The sequence below is a fragment of the Trematomus bernacchii genome, unplaced genomic scaffold (genome assembly GCF_902827165.1).
Source record: "Trematomus bernacchii unplaced genomic scaffold, fTreBer1.1, whole genome shotgun sequence".
In the NCBI taxonomy this organism is placed as follows: Eukaryota; Metazoa; Chordata; class Actinopteri; order Perciformes; family Nototheniidae; genus Trematomus; species Trematomus bernacchii.
Window position 1 is genome coordinate 6,968,127 of NW_022987720.1, and position 25,739 is coordinate 6,993,865.

The 25,739-nt window shown below is 38.7% G+C and overlaps 2 protein-coding genes across 2 annotated transcripts; both read right to left on the reverse strand.

Moving 5' to 3' along the window:
• Positions 1-2,022: 2,022 nt before the first annotated feature.
• LOC117492073 (keratin, type I cytoskeletal 13-like) lies at positions 2,023-6,800 on the reverse strand. The gene is made up of 7 exons (XM_034142226.1): positions 6,144-6,800; positions 5,079-5,161; positions 4,237-4,393; positions 3,834-3,995; positions 3,277-3,402; positions 2,581-2,801; positions 2,023-2,174 (listed from the first exon to the last, which is right to left on the reverse strand). Exons 1-7 carry the CDS (start codon positions 6,549-6,551, stop codon positions 2,081-2,083), a joined length of 1,251 nt encoding a protein of 416 aa, XP_033998117.1. The 5' UTR covers positions 6,552-6,800; the 3' UTR covers positions 2,023-2,080.
• A 14,255-nt stretch (positions 6,801-21,055) lies between these two features.
• Positions 21,056-24,625, reverse strand: LOC117493491 (keratin, type I cytoskeletal 13-like). The gene is made up of 7 exons (XM_034144067.1): positions 24,085-24,625; positions 23,252-23,334; positions 22,720-22,876; positions 22,404-22,565; positions 21,955-22,080; positions 21,614-21,840; positions 21,056-21,364 (listed from the first exon to the last, which is right to left on the reverse strand). The coding sequence occupies exons 1-7, from the start codon at positions 24,568-24,570 to the stop codon at positions 21,130-21,132; spliced, it is 1,476 nt and encodes a 491-aa protein (XP_033999958.1). The 5' UTR covers positions 24,571-24,625; the 3' UTR covers positions 21,056-21,129.
• Between the last annotated feature and the right edge of the window lie 1,114 nt (positions 24,626-25,739).

Genomic DNA, 25,739 nt, shown 5'->3' on the forward strand with positions numbered 1-25,739 from the left:
TTTCGCTTAGTGCTAATTCAGAGGCTTGGTATTACCCTTGTATTTTGTTTTGGTAAAAATGGTTCATATCTTCAGTTAGCTGAGATTCTTCCCGTTAATCTGGTGCTACACATTAATAGTTTCATAAATGTTAAGAAGCCCTGAGACACAGTCTTGAAAAAAAACGGTGGGGGGGGGGGTCCACTGGGGGGACCGTCGTCCTTAAGAGGTTAATGGAGGTCATCAATGTTAAAATGTCAAGATCCAGTTCTAATTTCTTAAAATGTACCTCTAATTATATCAACGTCGGAGTAAGAAGCATTCTAAAGTAAAGATGTTTTAGTTAGAGAAGTTTACCACTTTCATGTTGATTGACTTAAAGACATTATTATTTTTTTATTCCAGTTTAAAATGCTTGTTTCATATTGTTTTCATAGAGGTAGTCAAAGGTTTTTACAGAGGGGATTTTGCATTTCTCACTCCACAAATCAGAAAATAATATAATATAATGTATTTAGTAATAAAAGGCTATCAGAAACTCTGAATGATATCTGGACAAAGGTCTCTGTAAACACTGCTAAAATATAGTTGATAATGAAACTTTGTGGAGATTTCTGCCTCACAGTATTAGAAATAACACATTTTGAGATAACAGCTTTTAAAGATATGGATTGTAAAATGGATACATTTCATACACACTAAAATAGATAATAGATATCACCATAAAACTTCACCAGTTGATTATTTTCTAAGGAACCTGGGGCTGAAGTGGTTTAATCAGAAATGTGTATCTGCGTTGATGAGGGGACTGACAGGTTAAACCGGTCCTATGGGGGGAGAAGTCAGCTATGTGTTTTCAGTCAGACACCCTTCATTTGGTTTGCTGTTTGATTTGATTTTCCTTTCTGTGGTCTCCTCTCTTCTGTCTGGCCTTGAGTCAGGTTGTGACGGACATCTTTTGAAAGGAAATATAAAGTTAAAATCTGAAAATAAAAACGGAGACAGGAGGGACAAACAAAGGTGACTCTTAAAAATATATATAAAAAAGATATGCTGTATGTTCTCCTCTTTCAGCTCTGAGGTTCAAGATGAATTGTCATTTGCAAAACAACTAAAGCTTAGTTTGGGCAATGAACATCTTAAGTCCCAGCCTCCCACAACAATGAAAAAAACAATATACATGAGATAAAAAGAAAAAAATATATAGTACAAAATAGAAAGAGATAAAACTGTAATAATACCTCGTCATTTATTAGTTGATTTATAATTTTGCATAAACAGCTAATAAAGTAGCTATTACTGTAAAATAAGACATTTGGAGTAAAAAACGTATTATCAACCAAAAATCTAAAAGTGAAAATACTGTATTACTGAATATTCTCAAGTGACTTAACTAAATATACTTAGTTACATTCCACCAGGCCTGCACAGGAATCCTCTGATTTAGATGAATAAAGTTCAGCACATTTGATCTGTTATTGTCTTCAGAGAGAATTTATGGGATTTAAGTGAATTTTACAGAAAGATAAATGTGTCGTCTACATACATGTATATGTTCCTTTAAATGTTTTATACTGAATGCTATAAGTTAGCCACTTTTTAAGCGCATCCTATAATTTTGGAGCAAACTTCCATCAAATCAGTTGAAGATGTGCTATTTTTTTTAACCATTCCACATGCATTCTTTGCACAAAACCTGAAAGAACAAAATGTTTTCCCCATAAGGATCAATACAAAATGTGACCATAGACACCTTCATCATCTAATATCTCCAAATCTATACGTAATAAAGATGTCAAACTTGGTATACTGGCTCCCTATAACTTTGCGCATAAGATCCCCAAACGTGGTCCTAATAACGCCAACATCTGGCCAATGTTAAAGCACTTTGCATTATTTTTGCACAGTTACCGATCTTCTTATTGTTGTAACAGATCATTTTTACAATGTTATATAGTACTTTCACTTAAGTGAAGGATCGGAATACATTATAGATGTAATGTAACAGAAAACACACACATTTACATGTTTGAGTTAATCAGAAGTATTTTATTTGTGTTTTCTGGAACGGTTTGCTTGGTGTTGACAGATGTTTGTTGTCTCAAACCTCCTGGGTTTCAGAGCTGACCTCTTCATCGTCAGTGTACTCTTTGGTGATGATCAACACTTTCTGGTTTTTTTTGGTGGCCGGCGGGCTGCAGGACGACACAAACAGTTAGTTTATATAACAATACTTTTTTTTCTTTTAACCTTTAATTTTTAATTTTATATACAAACCACTTTAAGGTTGTTTTTCCCCCAATTGTAACCCTTCTACAGAAAGTCTGCTTGGCATTCACGCATCTCCATTTCTTTTTATTAGTTGCAAGATATATTATTTGTATGTTATTTGTGACTCGGACACCATTTTGATTGTCACTGTGGTTATTATGTATTAGTTTATTTGTTTTATAAAAATGAAAAACATGGTTAACCGTTTTTTCTTGGTAAATAATCATAATTTGAAATATATCTAAAAAAAAAGGTTTACCATGAACTACCATTTTTGTCACTCAAATTTGATTTATTCATCTGTCTCCCAGTATGGGCCAGTGCATTCACCTGAACAACTCTCCGTCCAGCAGCCTCCTGTACTCGGAGATCTCCATCTCCAGCCGGGTCTTGGTGTCCAGCAGGACCTGGTACTCGTGTCCCTGCCTTTCTAGGTCGGACCTGAGCTGAGCTAGCTGGCCCTCAAGGACCAACACCTTGTTCTGGTAGTCTCCCATCATGTTGGAGTAACGGTTCTGTGTGTCACCGAGGGTCCCTTCCAGAGACGCTTTCTGAAGAAGGAGAAGAAAGAGTGTGAGGATTCAAAGATTCATAGGCTTTATTGTCATATGTGGAATAGCAATTGAATAAGATACAACCGAATGCCATACTTCATTAGTACTTTAATTATGGTGCTAAAATATATTTTAATTAAGATTGAATCCACCTTTATTAATTCCCAAATGGGAAATGTGTGCTTCATTCTGGTGTTATTTTACAATTACACACAGGCAAACTGGCCCTTCGCCAGCTACCAGTCCACACTCCATATGTCTGGTCTGATCTGCACCAATTCCATTCCCAAGCCAAGTCCCTTCAGACTGAGCTACTGCTGCCCAATTTTGATGCCAATACTTTTGTTTTTGAGTAAAATTTGTATTTCAGGACATGTATTTGTGACCACTCTATTATTGGCATTTCTCCTGAAGTACTGTAAGAGACCTGATTACTTCTTCCTCCATTGATTGAATGCTACAGTATACCCACCATGCTGAGCTGTGATTGGAGCTCAATCTCCAGGCCCTGCAGCGTGCGTTTAACCTCCGTTATCTCGGAGCGAGAGGACTGGAGAGTCTCTGTGCTCACTGCCACCTCCTTATTGAGTTCTTCAGACTGCAAAAACAACAAGAAAACATCGAAAAGTACATTAGAAATCAGATCTGCTTATAAATCAAACGGTATGAAGATGACACTGTCACTTTCAATTCACAAACCTTTATTGCTCTCTGTACCTCTGGACGTTTTTATCTTTGAAAGTCGTAATCATGACATGGAAGGCTAACATTTTTACCCAACATTTCATATTTCTTCTTGGTATATCATATAATATTGATTTGAATAGTCTTTCATTGCATTAAAATGCCATTATTATAGAGACAGAAAGATAGACTGGACTGCTATCGTTTTTTAGTGAAGTCTAGTCTAAATGCGGAAAAACACAATCTTGCTACTGTAGAAATAATCCTGTTTGAGGAAGATAATTTCAGAAGTAATTAATGAAAAGTCATAAAAGGGTTTTTCATCAGAGGGTTGATTTTGCTCACCTTGGCCTGAAACCAGACATCCAGATCTCTCCGGTTCTTGTTTGCCACGGTCTCGTAATGTTCTCTCATTTCACCCATAACAACAGACAGGTCCTGCTGTGGTGCGGCATCCACCTCCACGTTCACCTGACCCCCCACCTGGGAGCCCATGGCCAACAGGTCCTGCAAGAGTACAGTTCCAAGACAAAATTAAGTCGATAATAAAGAATAGGTGTTAGTTTGTTTATCAGAATACAAATGTGAGTGTTTGTTGCATGCTTTTCTCTTTTTCATGTCATTTTTAAATGAAATTTCTGAGATACTGGTATGTTGAAAATAAGTAAATTCCTTTCATTTTCAATATTTTACTTCTTTTAAAATCCAGCTGATTTAAATCTTATTGAGTTTGCAGGTTGTCGCCTACCTCCTCGTGGTTCTTCTTCAGCTGGATGAGTTCATCCCGCAGAGACTCGATATTCATCTCCAGATCCGATCTGCCCAGTGTCAGCTCGTCCAGGAGCCTCCTCAGCCCGCCGATGTCCCCCTCCACCGAATGACGCATGGCCAGCTCGTTCTCATACCTGCAACACACCAACCATTCCATCAGCTACTCCACCCGAAACAAACCCAGAGAAATCACAGCAAATTCTCATTTCGGTACATACTATAACGCATACTATAGACTATAGTATGCGTTATAGTATGTAGTATGTACTGATGCACTATAGTCTATAGTGCATCAGTACTTGATAAGGTGTGGCTTATTTGAAGATAATGTACTTACAGTACAGGATTCTTTCTGTTGATTAAACAACTATGAATATCCAATAATAATAATAATAACTATTATTAAAGATATATATATATATATATATATATATATAGATTCTATACTTTACTATAATAATAAATAATAATATCTAGAGTTGACGGAAGGATAATATATAACGGGGCTAGCATATGTCCTCCTAATTTCATCATGATACTGATAAATCATAGTCAGCAAGGGCCGAATAACAAAGAAATAAAAATAACAATAATTAGTAAATATACAGAAGAAACCCACATAAAACAGTTTATAAAAAGGTAAACTAGCATTAAAGGTATATTTTAGTAACCCATTGTTATCTATTATATGTCTTTTGTTTCTAATGACCTGTATTTTGCATCCCTAATTTTCTTTAAGTTCTAGTAGCCTTAACTAGGCTGGGCTTTGACAATACATTGAAAAGCTCCAATACATTAAATAAATGATCATGATCTCACTTGACCCTGAAGTCGTCAGTGGCCAGCTTGGCATTATCGATGGCCAGGTACAGAGATCCATTTGTTGTGGTGGCGTAAAGGATCTGAAACAAAGAGGACTCACCTTTAGTCTTTTAGTCGTCATCAGACTCTCTGAATATAACGTGTACTGAGACTCTAAGACAACATATTATCTCAATTCTACAAAATGACATTTCTGCAATGAAATGATTAAGTCCCAGTCTCCTCCAACACTGCAAGAATGGGAACATGTGTGCAATAAAAACAGCACAGTGAGCACACTAAGGCCTATCTGCAGGTTTTTCCTGTTTCAGACTCAAAATGAAAAGAGAAGAGATAATTATATTCAAACATAAGTCACATTTCTGCCTCATTGTTTTTGTGTTGCCTGTATGCACATCATGCAAAACTGGAGCCCGAGCCTGATCCCGCTTCAGCAAGCCTTGCTGTGTTTAGGGTGTGGCTGAACCTGAATGGATCCTGCAGGAAACACATCTTGTTTCTCCGTCTGTCCGTCTGCAGGCTGCACACCTGAGGGGCCTAACATTGTCAGGGAGGAGGAATCTCTGAGCTGAACAAGATTCATTTTCACATGATCTCATTCTTTATTGTGGCTCTGCTTTGGGATTAGGGTTGAACATGAGACAGCATCCAGTCCTGCAATCTACCTACACTGAGGCAACTGTTTGCAATTCTTTTGGTAATATGAATGCTTTAAGATCTCTTGGAATTCTCAAGAAAAGAAAAAAACATGTTATCCCGTGGACTGTTAAAATCAAGCAATGAATCAAGTAGACTAAATAACTACCATCTGGGAGGAGTCCAGATTTTAAAACTATTTTATTCCTACTGCAATAAAAACATAAAATATGAAAACCAACAAAGCTTTATCTTTACTTTAATCTTTTTCACTGTCACCACTTTGCAGCTATACTTGTATAATGTTTCTTGTACCTCTCTTTGTCTTGGATTTTCTGCATGTGGATTGGGTTTTATGACGTGGGTGGAAGCTCAATCCAATTACCTTACATTGCGGGACAATAATGTGAAACCTGACTCCCTCACCTGGTCCTGCATGTCGCTGATGGCTGCCTTGAAGCCGGAGCAGTCGTGGCCTTCGGGTTTGGTCTTGTTATCCAGGAACTGTCTGATCTTCAGCTCCAGCTCTCCGTTGGCCTTCTCCAGGATGCGCACCTTGTCCAGGTATGTGGCCAGGCGCTCGTTCAGGTTGGTCATGGTGGCCTTCTTGTTGTTGTCATTTACATCTATGGCGTCTTTCAGGTTGAAGCCTGACCCGGCTCCGAAGGAAAACCCTGACCGGGCTCCGGTGGAAAACCCTGCTCCGGCCGAGGAGAAGCTCCTGGGAGCACTGCTGGAGATGCGGACCCCGGACCCCCCGGCGCCACCGTACACGCTGGGGGCCCTCATGGAGCCTAGGCGGTTGCTGGAGGAGAAGCGAGCGTAGGAGGTCATGGTGGAGGAGTGCTGCTGCTCGGGATGCAGAGAAGAGTAAAGCACACTTTGTACTCAGATGCTTTATAGCACCTGGAGTGAGGGGAGGGGTGCAGGGTCCGGCAGGAAGACGACAAACACAGCGAGCAATCACAGCAGGAATTTCAAGCATCTGTTTGATGTCACTCTAAAAAGCCTGTTTGTTTCTGAAAAGGTCTCTAAGGTAACTCAATCATCGTGTTTGTTCAGGTATCTCCTCCTAAACCTGCAAGAATCTACTTTTTTTATCTATTTTATCAGATGTGGAACTTGTTCAGACCCTCGACCCTCCTCTGCCCCCCTCCCCCCCAATGGATTCCTGTTAGCATGTTGAAACCTGTATAAGTCATTTCCCCCTGCAGAACCACTCACAGATGCCCCTCTCAGGTCTCTTATTGTGCAACAAACAATGGAGCTCTTTGTGCCGACGCTCTGTTTGCTGTCCCTTAACATGAGCACACATTCACCCTGAAGTGGCTTTATGGTGAACATTTTTGAAACTCAAATACAGCAATCCCACAAACCCACTTTACACTTTATTATATGAAACTAGGGACTATCAGTTTAAAAAAAATCTCTCTTGATCCTTTAAAAGAAGAATGTCAACTATTGCAAAATATTCTGATCCTTTAAAGGTCACCTATTATGCAAAATCTACTTTTGTATGTCTTTTATACATCAACATGTGTCCTCTCTGTGTAAAGAGATTCTGAAAGTTATAGGAAAAAAGATTCGCTCACCTTTGTCCTGATCCATTTATATAAAAACTGAAAGTAGTCTGAAAATGAGCTGATGAGATTTTGGCCACTTTATGATGTAATAACGATTTTTTTTTTAATCGTAATTATTAGCCAATCACCAACCAAGGTAACCCCCCCCCCCCCTTATCACCTGACTCTCCTCCTAGACCTCCATTGTGTTATTTTTAACCAAATATCTCTCAGAGGGGCGTGGGGAGGGGCTCCTTATTTTCATCTAAAGTAACAGACAGAGAATCAGCACTTTTGAAACAGGGCTGAAACAGAGGGGATTATGGGATGCTACAATGATCTGTTTGGTGTTTGGAGCCAAACACTTCAGAGACATGTTTTGTATATATCTGAGACCAATAATATATTGATGAAAAACAGTATAATAGGGGACTTTTAATTGTACATTTAGCTATCAAATAATGACAATATGTATTACTACTTCCACTTCCTCATTCATATATCTGCAGTTTTGGGTTTATAAAGGTGCACACTTTGTTTTTATTTACAGAGAAAAAGTCTTAGGACCAGGTTTCATTTATTTTATAACGGTTGTTTGGACTTTATTCTGCCTGTCTACACTGCATCTCCCTTTATGCATTTCCTTCATTCACAAAGACTGTTTTGGATAGTGTGTCTGAGTTTTATTTTATTGACATGGCTACTCAGAGGCAAAAATAAGTATTTTACTTTAAAACAGTAGCTTCAAAGAGAACGTATAGCACCTAATAGAATAATATATAATAAAAACTACTGTTTTGTTATAAACATATAGAACCAGGTGATAATGGATGACTCAAATGTTCCTTTTGTCCCAGTATAATTGAATTACAGATATCTGCATAATACATCCATTAACCCGCTGAGGCCCACAATAGGACTATTTCCGTTATTGTATATGTTTGTGTCTTGCCTTGTAAATTATCATTTTTTACAGTATTATCAAGTTTTACACATCCCAGAAATCAACATAACCTCAGGTAATGTTATATGTCACTCATTAAATACTTATATACACTATAATAGGGGATATATGCCCATAAAACAAAAACGGAGCTTGAATTTTTTACTTATTCTTTACTTATTTTATTAAAACAAGAACAAAGACACTTCTAACCATAATATTGAAAAAAGCATTCAACACAGAAAACTGCATACATTTGTTGGGATTGTGCGAGAAGTGATTAGAAGCTTCTAACTTCTTCTGTTCATGAGTTATGCCCATTCTTTTGGGCAGTGTCGATGAGTGTTTTTAGTAAATAATAAAGGGGCCCTTTAATGCTGTGCCTCTACTGTGACATGTTGGCAGGAGCTGTGGCTAGGCAGTTGCACCTCGTTTTGTTAATGAATGCAGTCTAGTTGTTTGGGAGAAAGGAGCATGGTGAGTTAGTTTTGGTGGTCCTGTATACACAGACGTGAGTTGCTGTTCTGTCCATTTAGTCTTGAGATCAGATTCTCTTTAAAGTGTGTTGGGGAGTTTGGCAGTGTGGCGTGAGTGGCTGGAGTGGGAACATTGCATCCGTCTATATTGGGACGTCATCTAAAGTTGCAGGTAGGTGACCAATTGCAGTTACTGGTCTTGCGGGTTACAGTGCACAAATACCCATAACACCTGTAACTCAAGGGGAGTTTAGTTAGTTTCATGTTAGGTAGTTAGAGGGGCATAGCTGCGGTTATAAGGCTGTGTATGGGCTGTTGAAGCTCTGGCTGCAAATGTGCAACCGAGTCTCACGGCATTTTGTGTTATAGTCACAACATTTAATCTATTGATTCGTGTTCACCAACACGATTTTCCCCTTTTTTTCGTGTCACAGAGAACGATTTTAAAAGCAATGTATTTCAATTGGTAGTATGTTTCGTGCCTGCAACACATCTTTTTGTCCGTTCGGGTCTTGGCAACCCAGTCTCACATCTAAACGTGTAATAACTACGTTGGTCCACAACTTGGGACGTAGTATTTCTACAAAAACGCCTCTGAAATTGTAGGATCCCTACGTTTTTTTTCCCCATTCATTTCCAATGGCTGGCGTCTATGTCACGTGATCTTCAACTTTCTCTCCGCAGAAATAAAAAAACATGGCCGACCTTAGTTTTATTCTCGGTAGAAAATGCCTATTTTAAGGTTAGTTTGGCCATTAAAATGCGTTTTGATGTCATTTGATGCGAGAAATATGAGTTGTTATTTCAGATTATGTGTGCAGTGGATGTACATGATCTTTAGTTTGCTAGTTATTACGAAGAATACTTCAGGAAATTGTTACCAAGGTGGTTGCTAGGGACGCTGCTATCGATATTATGTCTGTTATGTTGTGTAACTGTTTAATGGTGTTATCTTTATTGCTACCCCCTTCCCCGTCAATTTATAGTGTTGGTCCACAGCGCAAACGTATTAGTTTAACAAAATCTGCATCTAAAATTGTGGCATAGATACGTTATTTTCCCCTGTGCAATTCTCCAACCCAGTCTCACATCTCACATCTCACATCGTCATAAACACCGGAAACAGAAGTATGCAAGATCCTCAGCTCGGTGATTGGACGGTTTTGCCGCAATGCATGTTGGGAAATGGTGTTTATTATCTGAAAACAGGAAGAACTGCCGCCAAAACTGAAAACGTGACGTGGATCATAAATATATCAGCAGTTAAACAACATCTTAGATTTATTTTCACACAATACGTCTCCTTGCAGTATCAACACTAATTCGGCTGACTTTTATATTTGATCCAATTGGTAGACCATAACGGTGCACAGCTGATAGAAAGGGACACCTACTGGTTAAAGCACGTTATTGAATTTTATTATTTGTATTATTAGATATTAATAGGATCCCTATAAAGTATATTCATTACTCGTTATTCTCTACTAATAGTTAATTAAAGACTGTATATAATGACTATTTTGCACATCCCTTTCAAGATTTCAAGATTTTCTAAGGTTTATTGACATATCATATTATACACAACTACGGTGTAGTTATGCAATGAATGAAAAACTTGGGTCACAGGTTCCTCAACAGTGCATTACAAGACATCTATCAATATGTGTGTATACCTCCAACATTAAACTGTCATATTCTGCACATTTCTTATACTATCTACATACATCTTATAAGAGTAATACATATGTATAATATCAGTTAAAATAAGTGCTTCAACATAGTTAACATTGCTGGAGGTATAAACACATATTGATAGATGTCTTGAAATGCACTGTTGAGGAACCTGCGACCCAAGTTTTTCATTCATTGCATAACTACACCGTAGTTGTGTATAATATGATATGTCAATAAACCTTAGAAAATCTTGAAATCTTGAAAGGGATGTGCAAAATAGTCATTATATACAGTCTTTAATTAACTATTAGTAGAGAATAACGAGTAATGAATATACTTTATAGGGATCCTATTAATATCTAATAATACAAATAATAAAATTCAATAACGTGCTTTAACCAGTAGGTGTCCCTTTCTATCAGCTGTGCACCGTTATGGTGTAAATACAGCCTATCTACCAATTGGATCAAATATAAAAGTCAGCCGAATTAGTGTTGATACTGCAAGGAGACGTATTGTGTGAAAATAAATCTAAGATGTTGTTTAACCTGTTAAGCCCCAAGCCTGTTTTTCAGGTTTCAGGCTCGAAAATGACATGCCCAGAACAAATGACTTTAACTTCACTTCTAAAAGGGTTAAATTAATAATCTTTTTTCTCAAAGCAATGTTACATCTGTGAGTTGGATGTAGAAGTGTCAGAATCAATATAGATGTTTCTGTGTCAGAGAAAATTCAGATGGAACATAGTAAAAAAGTGTAAATTCTTACCTCCGCCTAAAAAAACCCCATTACTTATAGTGAAAACCACCCTTGAATGATGGGTTAGTAGCCTGAAAGCTTTGGGAATTCAAAGTATAACTAATAATAAGTACCCTGTATCAAGATTGAGGCAAAACAAGTGAAAATTGACCTTTTTAGAGAGGTTTAGGGAAAAACAGTCCAGGCGGACTAAGCTTTGGGCACATTTGGGCACGTCTGGTTCCATCAGTGCCATTTGACCTTTTTCAGGTACCAGACAGTAAAAATCATTTTATAACATTGAATCATCACTATAGGTATTCATTCCATAAAAAATAAAAAATAAAATAAAAAAAATAATAAAAAAATAAAAAAGATTGTAAAAATTATTGTAAAATAAAAAAAATTAAAAAATATATTTAAGTGTGTGTGTGGGGTGTGTGTGTGTGTGTGGGTGTGTGGGAAGTTCCCTCTTTGCATGAGATGCATGTTTACTTGCACAATAAAAATGAGGAAACATAGGAAACATTTGACTCCAACTGGAGCAGATTTATATAAAAGAATGTTAGCACTAACACAATAACACCACACTTTAGGTAAAAAAAAAATTGGGTGATAAAAACTCTCAAAACTTTATACAAACCAACCCTGAATGTTATGGTATTATTGCAGTAAGTCATGCCATGCCCTGAAACAGTTCTTTTTGGGAGTGAAGCACAGAGGGACCTGACACTTCCTGAAGTACACAGGTGTCTTCACCCTCCTGCTGCCAGCATCAGAGCACTTCCTGCAGTACCTCCTGACCGTGGTGGCATCTTCCCCATAATGCTCGGGCAGGCATGTCAGTGATGGTGTGGGGGTTGGTGGGGGGTTGGTGGGCGGGGTGGTGCTGCTGCAGGGTCTCCAGAAAACTCAACCATTTATTTTGCAAGCTGCTCCCTGAAGGACTTCTGGGTGTGTGGGTTCGTCCTGCCGGGGTCACCCCTCCTCTTGTGCAGCTCCTTACGGAAATGTCCATAAAATGGTAAAAAAAAGAAAACAAATAGATTAATTCACTGGCTTGTACTTTCAAAAATGTAACTCAAATCAGAAATAATTTCTCTACAACAACAGTAATGTAAATTATGTGAGACAGGGGAACAGATTATATCAATATAATCTGTTCAATATTTAATATTAATATTCCGTCCGTCATATATTTATATATGTATGTGTATATTTTATATATTATATATATATATATATATATATATATATATAATACTGTGTTAAATTCAACATGTATATTTTCTACTGTCTTGTTTATTTCTAGTCTTTGAACAATAAACGGCATCCATTTTATTTGTTTGTTGTTGAGTGTGGGTGAAATAACATTAGATCACAAGATGGATGCCGTGAAATTACTATAGACGAATACTCTAACACCAAATAAATAACTAAAAGATAAAAACAGATGAATACTCTTACACCAAATAAATAAGTAATAGATACAAACAGAGAGATTACATACCTTTCCGTTGGTGGAACTTCATAATCGGAGTTATTACTGTCCCCTCGATGCGTAATAAGATCACTATCTTCCGACGGAGAGTCCTCAAATACCATTTCCAATGCCTCCTGGATGGACAATAAAGTCTTCTTTCTGGCTGCCATTGTTCAAATGAAGAAATAAAACAAATCCGGCTGTTTTTGCTGATAATCCTGCGGTCTCGCTGTCCCGGTGATCTGCCGGTGATCTGCGCTCCTCTCAATGTGTTTCTGCTGCGTCAAAAACGTAGCAAGAGTGTGGGGTAAGCAGTATACTGGCCTGATGTACACTTACGCAGGACCCTATCTCTGGAACCCATTGGTCGATTTGCGTGATTTACACCTTTTTTGAATCGTTAGAGCCAATGGAATCGAGTGGCAGTTGGAAAATACGTAAATACTTTACGGCGGGGGAGGGGGAGCTATGCGTAAACTGCATGTCAAGCAGCTGAAGCTACGGACCCTAATCTTTGTACCTACTTTTCTGCCATGAATGAAAGGATTGATTGATCAGAAACAATTCTAACGTGACTAAGAGACATTGGATTAACCTTGAGCAGCGTTTTTATTCCGTTGAACACAACTTTTGATCACAAAAATCACAAGGTAAGACCTAATTATTGTCATGGATTTGAAAACTGATGTTGCTTATTTGCTATGTTCTGGCTGCTAGCTCAGTGAGTTCTTGTCATCCAGTGATGATACTTATATCAAAATAATCAGTGGAGTATCAGCTTTCAGATGATATGTAGTTTGTGCAGAACATATTATTATTAAAAATCGTTTTTGCTAGTTAGCTCCTGAAGTAGCATTAGCCCGTTTTCTCTAGGGGCTAATGCTAACGCTTCTTGTGAGACTTGTGTTTTGTTTCGGTAAAAATGGCTCGTATCATCAGTTAGCTGAGTTTTTTCCCGTTAGAATGGTATAACACATTCATAGTTTTTGAAAATATATATTTAAAATATTAAGAAGTGTCGTGAACAAAAAAAAAAAGACCCGCCGGCGGGGTCGTTGGGGCTTAACAGGTTAACTGCTGATATATTTATGATCCACGTCACGTTTTCAGTTTTGGCGGCAGTTCTTCCTGTTTTCAGATAATAAACACCATTTCCCAACGTGCATTGCGGCTAAACCGTCCAATCACCGAGCTGAGGATCTTGCATACGTCTGTTTCCGGTGTTTATGACGATGTGAGATGTGAGATGTGAGACTGGGTTGGAGAATTGCACAGGGGAAAATAACGTATCTATGCCACAATTTTAGATGCAGATTTTGTTAAACTAATACGTTTGCGCTGTGGACCAACACTATAAATTGACGGGGAAGGGGGTAGCAATAAAGATAACACCATTAAACAGTTACACAACATAACAGACATAATATCGATAGCAGCGTCCCTAGCAACCACCTTGGTAACAATGAAAACGTTGTATTTACACAATTTCCTGAAGTATTCTTCATAATAACTAGCAAACTAAAGATCATGTACATCCACTGCACACATAATCTGAAATAACAACTCATATTTCTCGCATCAAATGACATCAAAACGCATTTTAATGGCCAAACTAACCTTAAAATAGGCATTTTCTACCGAGAATAAAATGAAGGTCGGACATGTTTTTTTATTTCTGCCGAGAGAAAGTTGAAGATCACGTGACATTGCCAGCCATTGGAAATGAATGGTGAAAAAAAACGTAGGGATCCTACAATTTCAGAGGCGTTTTTGTAGAAATACTACGTCCCAAGTTGTGGACCAACGTAGTTGACCGGAAGCTGTGTGGTGCATAAAAACATGTTCTTACTCAATATCAAGCCACGATTATTGTTTTTATTTTAAATCGTATAATGTCGGACTTTTTTTGCCGTCTGTGAGGAAAAGAAATGGGGCTCAGAGCCTCAGAATACTGAAATCTGTATTTTTAAAATCTTTTTTTCCTTCTAATTTGTTATTCTTTTCTAAATAACACACTGTTATTTACTCAACAATAACACACAATTATCCTTGTTTTTATTTATTAGTTTAATTCTATCATCTCTGGCTTTTTAGCCGTTCCTCAGGAACTGAATTTCAAAATAAAGTCACCGGAAACAGACGTAGGCCTATAAGGGACATTTCGAGCATCATTGCGATACACACCACACACCGTTCTTATTATACATCCATGCCACACACCCACTGAACTGATTACCCAAGAACCTCAGCTAGAAGCTCGGTGATTGGATTGCACGTTGGGATATGGTGTTTATGCGATATGAAATCCGAAAAACATTTAAAAAAAAAAAAATAAATAATACTTTATTCCGCGTGTGCTTGCTTTTCTCGTTGGAAGTCATCACATAACGGCATTGTAATACACAGTTCGGCTGCATTAAATATTACACATCTGCCATAGTTCTCTATTTATAGAGCCCTGATAAGAAGACTTCTGGACAAACAGGAAGAACTGCCACCGAAACTGAATATGTGACGTGGATCATAAATATATCAGCAATTAAACAACATCTTCAATTTCTCTTCACACAATACGTCTCCTTGCAGTATCAATACTAATTCGGCTGACTTTTATATTTGATCCAATTGGTAGATAGGCTGTATTTACACCATAACGGTGCACAGCTGATAGAAAGGGACACCTACTGGTTAAAGCACGTTATTGCATTTTATAATTTTATTATTAGATATTAATAGGAGGATGTGCAAAACAGACAAACTAATAAGGCTTTATTTAAACATTAAAGAATACTTTAGGTTAAGGTCTTCTTTTGAATAAGAAAAAAGCTTTGGGGGTATAGAAGATGAATATGGAGGGATGAAATCCTCTTTGATGGTCACACATGCAGAGCACACAGCACACTCAGTGAAATTTGTATCTACAGATAAATATTAAGCCTGACAAAGTACTTAACGTCTAATATATTGCTTTCCTGCAATGTTAACTATGTTTAAGCACTTATTTTAACTGATATTATACATATGTATTATACTCTTATAAGATGTATGTAGATAGTATAAGAAATGTGCAGAATATGACAATGTAATGGTGGAGACACACATATTGATAGATGTCTTGTAATGCACTGTTGAGGAACCTGCGACCCAAGTTTTTCATTCATTGCATAACTACACCGTAGTTGTGTATAATATGATATGTCAATAAACCTTAGAAAATCTTGAAATCTTGAAAGGGATGTGCAAAATAGTCATTATATACAGTCTTTAATGTCAATAAACCTTAGAAAATCTTGAAATCTTGAATGGGATGTGCAAAATAGTCATTATATACAGTCTTTAATTAACTATTAGTAGAGAATAACGACGAGTAAAGAATATACTTTATAGGGATCCTATTCATATCTAATAATAAAATTATAAAATGCAATAACGTGCTTTAACCAGTAGGTGTCCCTTTCTATCAGCTGTGCACCGTTATGGCGTAAATACAGCTTATCTACCAATTGGATCAAATATAAAAGTCAGCCGAATTAGTGTTGATACTGCAAGGAGACGTATTGTGTGAAAAGAAATGTAAGATGTTGTTTAATTGCTTATATATTTAAGATCCACGTCAAGTTTTCAGTTTTGGCGGCAGTTCCTGTTTGTCTAGAAGTCTTGTCATCAGGGCTCTATAAATACAGTTAACTACGGCAGATATGTCATATTTAATGCAGCCGAAACGTGTATTACAATACCGTTATGTGATGACTTTCAAAGAGAAAAGCAAGCACACTCGGAATAATGTATTATTTAATTGTTTTATACAGTCTATGGTTGCTACAGAGGATTGTGGGTAATGTCATGTCTTCGGCCATCCAAAACTCATAGAAAACTACTTGTTTCTCAGAATTGAAGGGGAAAACGTGACAAAAGCATTGTACACACACTAAAATCTATCAATGTCATTTAATTAACAAGGATACAGTAATCTGGTGTTTTTGAGTTGATGAGTAGTGGAGATATCACTGTCAAATCCATGGGCGTCCCCCCCACTTTTTCAAATGATTAGTTTAGACCCCCCCACTTTTACTATGCGGAAAGTCCGTGAATCGGTCTATCCACTCGCCGCACTTTGTAGAGCGCTGTGTCAGTGCTTCACTATCAAATGAAATCCATTCCACTTGCTTATTGAGAGAATGCCCAATTCAATGAAACTCCGTAGCCTACCATGTTTTCACTGCTACTTTGTACCAAGGCAGATTCTCACATAGTGCACATGTTCAAGGAGTGTTGTCATAGTTGTACAGCTCAGATCTGTTGTATGAAGCGATGCCGGTAGCAGAGGTAAGGCACACACACCAAATGTTCAGGAAATGGTTAATACAGCGAAAATCAAAGCTGACGATCTCTTGGTTTGATATGTTTTCTCCCCCAGACAACATGGACATAAGAAAAACCATTTCAAAGAAGAGGAAAGTAAGTCATCAGCTGGTAGCAGTTAATCAGTTAACAGTGATGGCGGCGTCTCACTTCTGGAGAGGAGTTTCGTCTTTATGTCATGATAGAGAGATACAAATACTGAATAGTTTAGATGAGAAAAGGCATCAAAATGCCAGGTTACTAGTATTTATCATGTAAACAGGGAACATGAATAACCCGATCTCTCTGTGCTCATGTAAACACCATATCCCCAATATGATCATAACCGGGATAATACTCATAGGCTTACTGATGTCCATGTAGAGACGCAGTCAGTGTGTTTTACTGGAGCCTCAGTTCGATAAGAGATTCTTTTCTGAGTTCTTTAACTTAGGTACTCTCTCTCAAAATGGTAATGTGCATTATGTTTTAATTATACTTCTTATCATTCAGAAGCTTTTTGTGTGTGTTTATGTTTTACTGAGTGCTTATAGGCTATTTCCATCCCAGTATTCAGTTAACTATTTATTTTCTGTGCACATTACATAGACTAGCTAATATTCTACCTACTGCTTGGGACTTTGAGTCTTCAAAATGTCCAATGTCACAGACTGGGACTTATTTTAGAGTCAGTTGTATTTACATTCAGTATAACTTGTTATGATTCAATGTGAAAGAGTATACTGCTCAATAAATAATTATCACTTCACCACCTCTCTTGACATCTAGGCACTACAGGGACAGTGGAGAGAGGTCCATTGCTGAGGTGAGTGATGAAAGGGAAATGACAGTTGAGAGTAAATTGTGATGTGGACTCTCATCCCAGGATTTTAAGGAAATCAGTGGGGATATTGAACAGGAAACATTTCAGTCAAGGGGCATCATATGACCAATATAGACAGAAGAGCAACATTTATTTGAACATTTAAGTCAATGATACCATTCCTACTGTCGGTGAACTTAACATCCGTATGGAGTCAGATCAGTCTCAATATTAATAAATGCTCACAGAAGGATTCACAAATGTATTTTGCGATTTATATATAAATGACTCTCCACAACAATATCTCTCAATGCACTCACAAATATTTATTGTTGTATATAAATGTACAAAAAATGGGCATTTAAACTGGTTTTATTAATTCAAAGACAGCTCTGAATTAATAATCAAATATGTTTCCTTTCTTTACTACTGGATGAAATTACAAAATGTACCCATCATTTTCCTCATGCTAGTATAGCCACATAAAAGTATCAAACCACCTGTTAAAATGCACCAGAATACAGGAAATCTATATTTTTTTTCGCCCCCACACCCCCCGTTAAAAATGTCCCCCCCACATTCAGGATGCTTCCTACTCCCATGGTCAAATCAATCAACAGTAAGGAGAATACTTACTTCCGGGTGTACAATTCTCCGTTATCCAATGGGAATGGACGCATTGCCTTTAACAGCCTCCGACACAAACGAATGCCGTGCTTCCCTAAGCGTCAAATACCGCCGCCGATGGGAATACATTGCAATCAGTTGAAAGCTCTTTGCGTCCGTTTATGAAGCTGAAGGAGCCTCGGCGCGTCACAACTGGACGCCACGGGACCCTGACCAAGCGTCGCTCCTGGACGCTTAGGGAGTGAGAGTGTGTTGGCAATAAGCATGTATTGACCCATACTGTACACTACAGGCTAGTATGGCTAACGCTAGCATATATGCTAACACTACCGCGTATGCTAGCGCGAATGCTAGCACAAATGCTTGCGCGAATGCTAACGCTTTTTCTCATTGTGTTTAAACATCTCCAAATGTCCTCACATAAACACACAGAGTTGGGTTGTAACGGAATACATGTAACGGCGTTACGTAATCAGAATACAAAAATCAAGTAACTGTATGCAGCTCGCGTTACATTTGAAAAACGAGTAATCTGATTATAGTTACTTTCGTAAACCTGAAGTGAATACATTTTGGAATACTTATTGGAATTATTGGTGGAAAGGTTTCCTCACAAAATGTAATATTCATTGCCGGCAGATCTGTGTGCACGGCGCTGCAGCGTGTCTGTGAGCGAGAGAGAGAGAGAGAGAGAGAGAGAGAGAGAGAGAGAGAGAGAGAGAGAGAGAGAGAGAGAGAGAGAGAGAGAGAGAGAGATGCAGCGTGTCTGTGAGGCCCCGCCACCGCACGCAGATGAGAGAGAGAGATCTCTTTTAAAATATATTGAAAGTTAGAAACGGAGATGGTTCGATAAAATGTGCAAGATAACGTTTATGTAGTATTTCTTTATTGTCGAAATGATGACATTTCATAACGGGATCAAATCAAAGTGAATGGCCTGCTGCTGCTGAATGCATGGGACAAGTGACTGGAAAAAGTTAAAAAAGTGATTACATCGTTTCAGATAATAATAATGATAATTCATTCTATTTAGAGGCGCCTTTCAAAGCACCCAAGGACACCTTACAGTTCATAAAATATTCTAAGGAAAGGTTTAAGACATTACAAAGAATGCAGTCCAGGGGATGTTTTTTATGTGGAGTGCAAATGAGAGGGAGCTGTCCAGAATGACACCAAGATGTCGTGTTTGAGTTGTGCTCTTGATAAGCCATTAAAACTAAAAAATATGTGTCTCCTGTTCACCAAAACATACCCATCTGTTATGGAAAAAGAAAGTATTCTAAAAGTAATCTGAATATGTTACTTTTTGAAGACACGTAACTGTAACTGTATTTTGATTACTTTCAGAGCCATGTATTCAGTATTCAGTAACTAATTACATTTACAAAGTAACCCTCCCAACCCTGTAAACACAATACATGTTACTAATCCTTACAGTGTAAGTGTAAGGCTTACACTTACACTTATAGTTATTGCTTTCTGACAGACTTTACCCTTTTACTCTTCAGGTTGCATAGAGAAAATTAGTAGCAGTCTACTGCCATGCTATTCAGTTCACTTTCTCCTACTTCCTGTAGGTTTCCTGTCTAACCTTCAGTACAAAATTCACAAAAATATAAATGTGCAGATATGAAACATACAGGTCAATATCACCTTGCTATTGGTAGCTGAACTGTCAATACCCCAAAACATATTCTTAGATATAAATACCTAATTTTGAGTTATTTAGACACAATTAACACTTATAGTTTCATGTCTTGTTACATAAGAATAGATCATATTTGTTAAGTGTAATTATGGAAGAATTACTATTCTTGTGGTACTACTGCCTTATTAGGCCCATATTGAGCAGAGCATATTAAGACCAAAACTCATGTACAACAACTTCCTTACTTGCAATAAATAAGCACTACTGTAATTAGAGGGTTATTGAGGAAAAACTCTCAACTAATGGCCTATTACTTGTAGAATATGGTCATGTAGAATAAGGCATTAATAAGTGTTTTATAATGACTAATAAAGAGCCAATATACTGCCAATATGCATGTTAATTAACAACTAGTTGATGGTTAATTTGTGTACCTTAATATAAAGTGTTACCAAAAGTGGTTATCCGTAATTTGATATGATGTTGTAAGTAGCTACAAGCTAGCTTGATTCTGGAGTAAACATTGACCTACAGCTAACGGAAAGGTATCTAATTCAAATGTTATATGTAGTGTCTCAATAACAAAATACATTTTCAAAACTTAACTTTGATTGTTAATTATATTTGTTATTGGTTAAAGATAATTATAATTATGTTATTAATTATATATATTTACAAAGAGAAATGTGAACAGATTATTTTCCAAAAAAGCTTGCTTAATGGTTTTTATGATGAAAATGTATTATTTTACAAACAGGAGCTTGCCAAATATATATGATAATAGTAATTCAACTATTCATTTACTATTGGCCCAAAAAGGATTGGGCGATATGAGATATAAGAATAATTGTCAAAATAAATGAATAATACAATTTAACTTGTCATCTGGTCTGTGATTGGCTCTCATCAAGAATATTATATTACACAACGTTAACCTTTCATCAAAATGTTTTCTTATAGCAGCACCTTGTGGCCATTAGAGGAAGTGTGACTTTAGTTTGAACAGTAAACACAAGACATTTTTTTTTAAGCACCTCAGCAGACTTTTATTGTAAAATGCTGTGAGAGCTGTGTGTGACAGTGCCCCCTGCTGCAGCTCATTCCTGGATGATGCTCTCTGTGGAGCTTACCACTACTCCATCCACCATCTCCTCTGTCACCGTGACGTATTTGGTGACAGTCTTAGAGGAACTGACAGACTCGGAGGCAGAACTCGAACCAGAGCCCGAACCAGAGCCCGAACCAGAGCCCGAACCAGAGCCGGCACGAGAGCCGGAAACAGAACTTGACATGGCGGAGGACATGGTGGAGATGGAAGAGGAGGAGGAGACGCTGCAGGAGAAGAAAGTAATTTTGAGCCGGTACTTTTATCCTTTAGATCTTTAATCAACCGTATGAATTCTTATTTGGTTAGTGTGCAGAAAGGATTTGTGGTTGTAAAGTAAAATAAAATAATATAAATAAAATAAAAAAGGATATCTATTAACACGTTCCCAAATATGTTTCATGAACTTGTTTTTACATCCTTTACGACATTTCTGAGCTAGTGGTCAGATGTCTGTTAAAATAGTTAATTCTCACCCGCCGCCGACGCCCTCTCCGTCCAGCAGCCTCCTGTACTCGGCGATCTCCATCTCCAGACGGGTCTTGATGTCCAGCAGCATCTGGTACTCCTGTCCCTGCCTCTCCAGGTCAGCCCTGAGCTGCATCAGCTGCTCCTCCATGCCGCTCACCTGGCTCTGGTAGCCCGACAGCTTCATGGAATAGCGGCTCTGAGTCTCAGCCAGCGTGCTCTCCAGTGAGGATTTCTGGAGAAGCACAGAGAAACACTTGGTTAGTTTGTCAACCCACAGGAGGAGATGTAAAACATAGAGGATGTTACATTACAAAGAAAGAAAGAATATCAGTGATGTGACGCTCACCATGCTGAGCTGTGACTGCAGCTCGATCTCCAGCGCCTGCAGCGTGCGCTTCAGGTCCGTGAGCTCCGATTTGGACGTGTTGGTGACTTCGGTGCTTTCAGCCACTTCTTTCTGTAGTGACTCCGTCTGTATGCAAACCCAATTTATTAGTACGAATGTGTGATTTATTTACTGAACAAAGCCTGAACTAATACTAATGTCACTCAATAGATCCGCCAATAAAATATAGCCGACTTCTGTTTCAACTAGTAGTAACACCATTTAAATATCTCACTCAGTTTTGCTTTTGGTAATTTAAAAGTTAAATGTTACAAGAACAGATGTTTTAAAATAAAGATAACAGGTTTTTTACATTTGGACACTCGCCAAAAGTTAGCTGTATGCTAACCAACCCCAGTCTCCCCATCCACTCATCTCACCATCGGTTAGTGAAAAAATAATTTCCTTACCTTTCCTTTAAACCACTCCTCCAGTCCTTTGCGGTTTTTGGCGGCATCGGCTTCGTACTGCTCCCTCATCTCCTCCATTATCTTACTGAGGTCCACACCTTGGCCCGCGTCCACCTCTACGTTCACCTGGCCGCTCAAGTTTTGTCGCATTGCTAGGAGCTCCTGCAGGGAAAGGAGAGGAGAAAACAGGAAACAAGTAGATAAGAGTGGTGCAGCAAGACGTATTTTTGGCCCTGAAGTTAGCTGAAATTTCCCGGTTCCCTCCACAAAAAGACAATTTAGAAACGTGTTAGCAACTGTCTGAGTGCTCACGGACCTCTTCATGGTTCTTCCTGAGGAATATCAGCTCCTCTTTCAGACCCTCGATCTGCATCTCCAGGTCGGACCGGCTCATGGTCAGCTCGTCCAGGACTCTCCTCAGGCCGGCGATGTCCGCCTCCACCGACTGACGCATGCACAGCTCGTTCTCATACCTTCAGGAGGACAATGCTTTTTAATTTCCTAATCTTTTCCTATCCAAAAATGTACCTCTTATTTGCTTTAAGGGGCCCAATATTCCCTCTGGAGGGAACTTTGAATTTGTAGCCTTTGCAGACCATTTAAATGCACACCATCCTATAGAACACACTACAGGAAGGGGAAAGCCCCCAAAATGCATACTAGGGCCTCTTTGAGGTGTTTTTGAATGCTCTGAAAACGTATTCTAAGCTTATGAGGGGGGAAGAACAACTTCCCAATACCGCCAATTGGGAACTTTCAAGAAAACACTTGGATTCACCAATTGCCTTTTGAAGCGGTCTGCAATTAGTACAAGAGTGACGTTTTATTTTATAAATGAATTCACGTACTTGAGCCTGAAGTCGTCGGCAGCCAGCTTGGCGTTGTCAATGGAGAGGTAAATGCTACCATTAACCGAGGTAGCATCTATGATCTAGAAGATAAGAAAAAACAGAAGAAAGAAATGGATTGGACGGCATGTTACTCAGCAGATAGAGTTGCTGTCCACCAATAAGAGAGTCAGCGGTTTGATCCCTGGGCCCTGCAGCAACATGTCAAACCCCAAATTGCTCCCAATGGCAACAGTGTGTGAGAATCGGGGAATGCTATGACATATTTAGATTACAATTCTGCATTTATGTTGAAGTAACTGAATATAAACTATGTTTTCCTCAAATTGAGAACTAATTTCTATCTTTCAAAGTGCATACTGTTGCATGCTTTATGCATACATCACAGAGCTGGTAAGCTGCAATTTATAATTGATTTGACTTTAAGAGTAAAGGTTAAAGGAGATTTATCTTTATCAGCTTAAAGATTTGGATGTGTTGACTGTTGTTTAGCTCATGATTGAATCAGCAGGTGACGCTGACATGTGACTTTTCAAACTTTTACACCCTTTTAAAATGTCTCTTCTTCTTGTGTTGCACAATGAGAAAAGTGTCCTGTTACACTATCTTGTTAGTTGCAGTCCTAGTCTTGTCCATATATTGTAAGACAAGTCGCATACGTGAAAACAATTCACCATCATGTCATTTTACTACTACTTGACCCTTTTACAGAACTACAGATATATTTTTTCCAAACAACTAATCAAGATGATAACGGAATAAGCGTTAGTTATCATACCATCGTACGATAGGTCTTCAACATACACGTGACCAAATGTTGAGGGGAGGCCTACCTTTCCCTGCAGCTCTGCAATGGTGGCATAGAAGGCGCTGTAGTCTCTGGAGGACGGGGAGGTCTTGCTCTCCAGGAACTGTCTGATCTTCAGCTCCAGTTCGGCGTTGGCCGCCTCCAGGTTGCGCACCTTCTCCAGGTAGGTTGCCAGACGGTCGTTGAGATTCTGCATGGTTGCCTTCTCGTTGGCGGAGATGTCCATGCCGCCACCGCCACCGCCACCACCACCACCTCCACCTCCTCCACCGCCGAAGCTATACATGCCTGCCCCACCTCCACCTCCACCTCCACCTCCAGAGGCGAAGGAGTACATGGCTGCCCCACCTCCTCCGCCTCCTCCGCCTCCTCCACCTAAATTGAAGCCATAGGCACCTCCACCTCGACTGCCAGAGGAGATTTTCACAGAGGAGCCTCCAGCACCGCCGTACATGGAGCCACTGGTGTAACTACGAGATCCGCCAGACTGACTACGAAGGCCAAACGACATTTTGCCTGCAGGTGAAGGAGGAATGTCTATCTGCTTCAAGTTCAGAGGAGAAAGTGAAGAGCTCAGAGCGGCTGCTTTCTTTTAATACTGTTTGAGGAGGTCGGAGGAGGAGTGAGGATGGCGAGATCGTGCCAAGCCTTCATAGGAGGAGACACCTGTCCTTGTTTAACTCGGCAGGAAGGCTAATAGCTGTGGGTGTGTCTGGGATACCCACCCATCACACTTTACATCCACCTGCATTGCCATCATGCCAACTCAACATCAATAGAGCTACAGGGCGAGTTCAGACATGGATGACATTTATATCTAAAATCCCCTCCCAGCATTAAAAAACACATAAAGTATCAGTAGCAGTCATTTCCAAAACATCCTTGGATCATCTTTCACTTTTTACGAGTGCAGTGTTGGGTAACTCTTGGTTATTGAGTAGTGAAGAAGGACACTAAACCTCTTGTTTCATCAGTCTTTGTGAGCTGCCTAATCTTAAGCAAACAGATTGATTATATTCCGTCAAGAATGCAAAAGATCCTCCAAAGAGGCCTGGAAATGTGTTCCCTGCATTGAGGATTTAGAGCTTATTGCACTTAAAAGATGCTGTGGGGTATTTTATTAAAAACCATTACCAGATTAATTCAAGACTCTTAAAATCTTGTGAACAAGCTTCGCCAATAAGATGTTGTTTGGTGAGCCTTAACAGGATAATAAGAATACAGTGGAGGAATTTATATTAATATGATCACTACACTTAATTTGTATTGTCGGTAACACTTTATATTAAGGTACACAAATTCACCATCAACTAGTTGTTAATTACCATGCATATTAGCAGTATATTGGCTCTTTATTAGTCATTATAAAACACTTATTAATGCCTTATTCTGCATGACCATATTCTACAAGTAATAAGCCATTAGTTGAGAGTTTTTCCTCAATAACCCTCTAATTAGTGCTTATTTATTGCAAGTAAGGAAGTTGTTGTACACAAGTTTTGGTCTTAAAAAACAAAACTCGGGGGCCCGGGAAACGTAAGCACATTACGTCCGGGGAGGGAGTCAGATGCCCACTGACCCACAGCCCTCCTCTCCCTCCTCACCAGTCCTGCGTTGCCCCAGCAAGCACAGACGACGAAAAGGAGCCAGACATGTCCAAGAGATAAAACTTAATGAAGG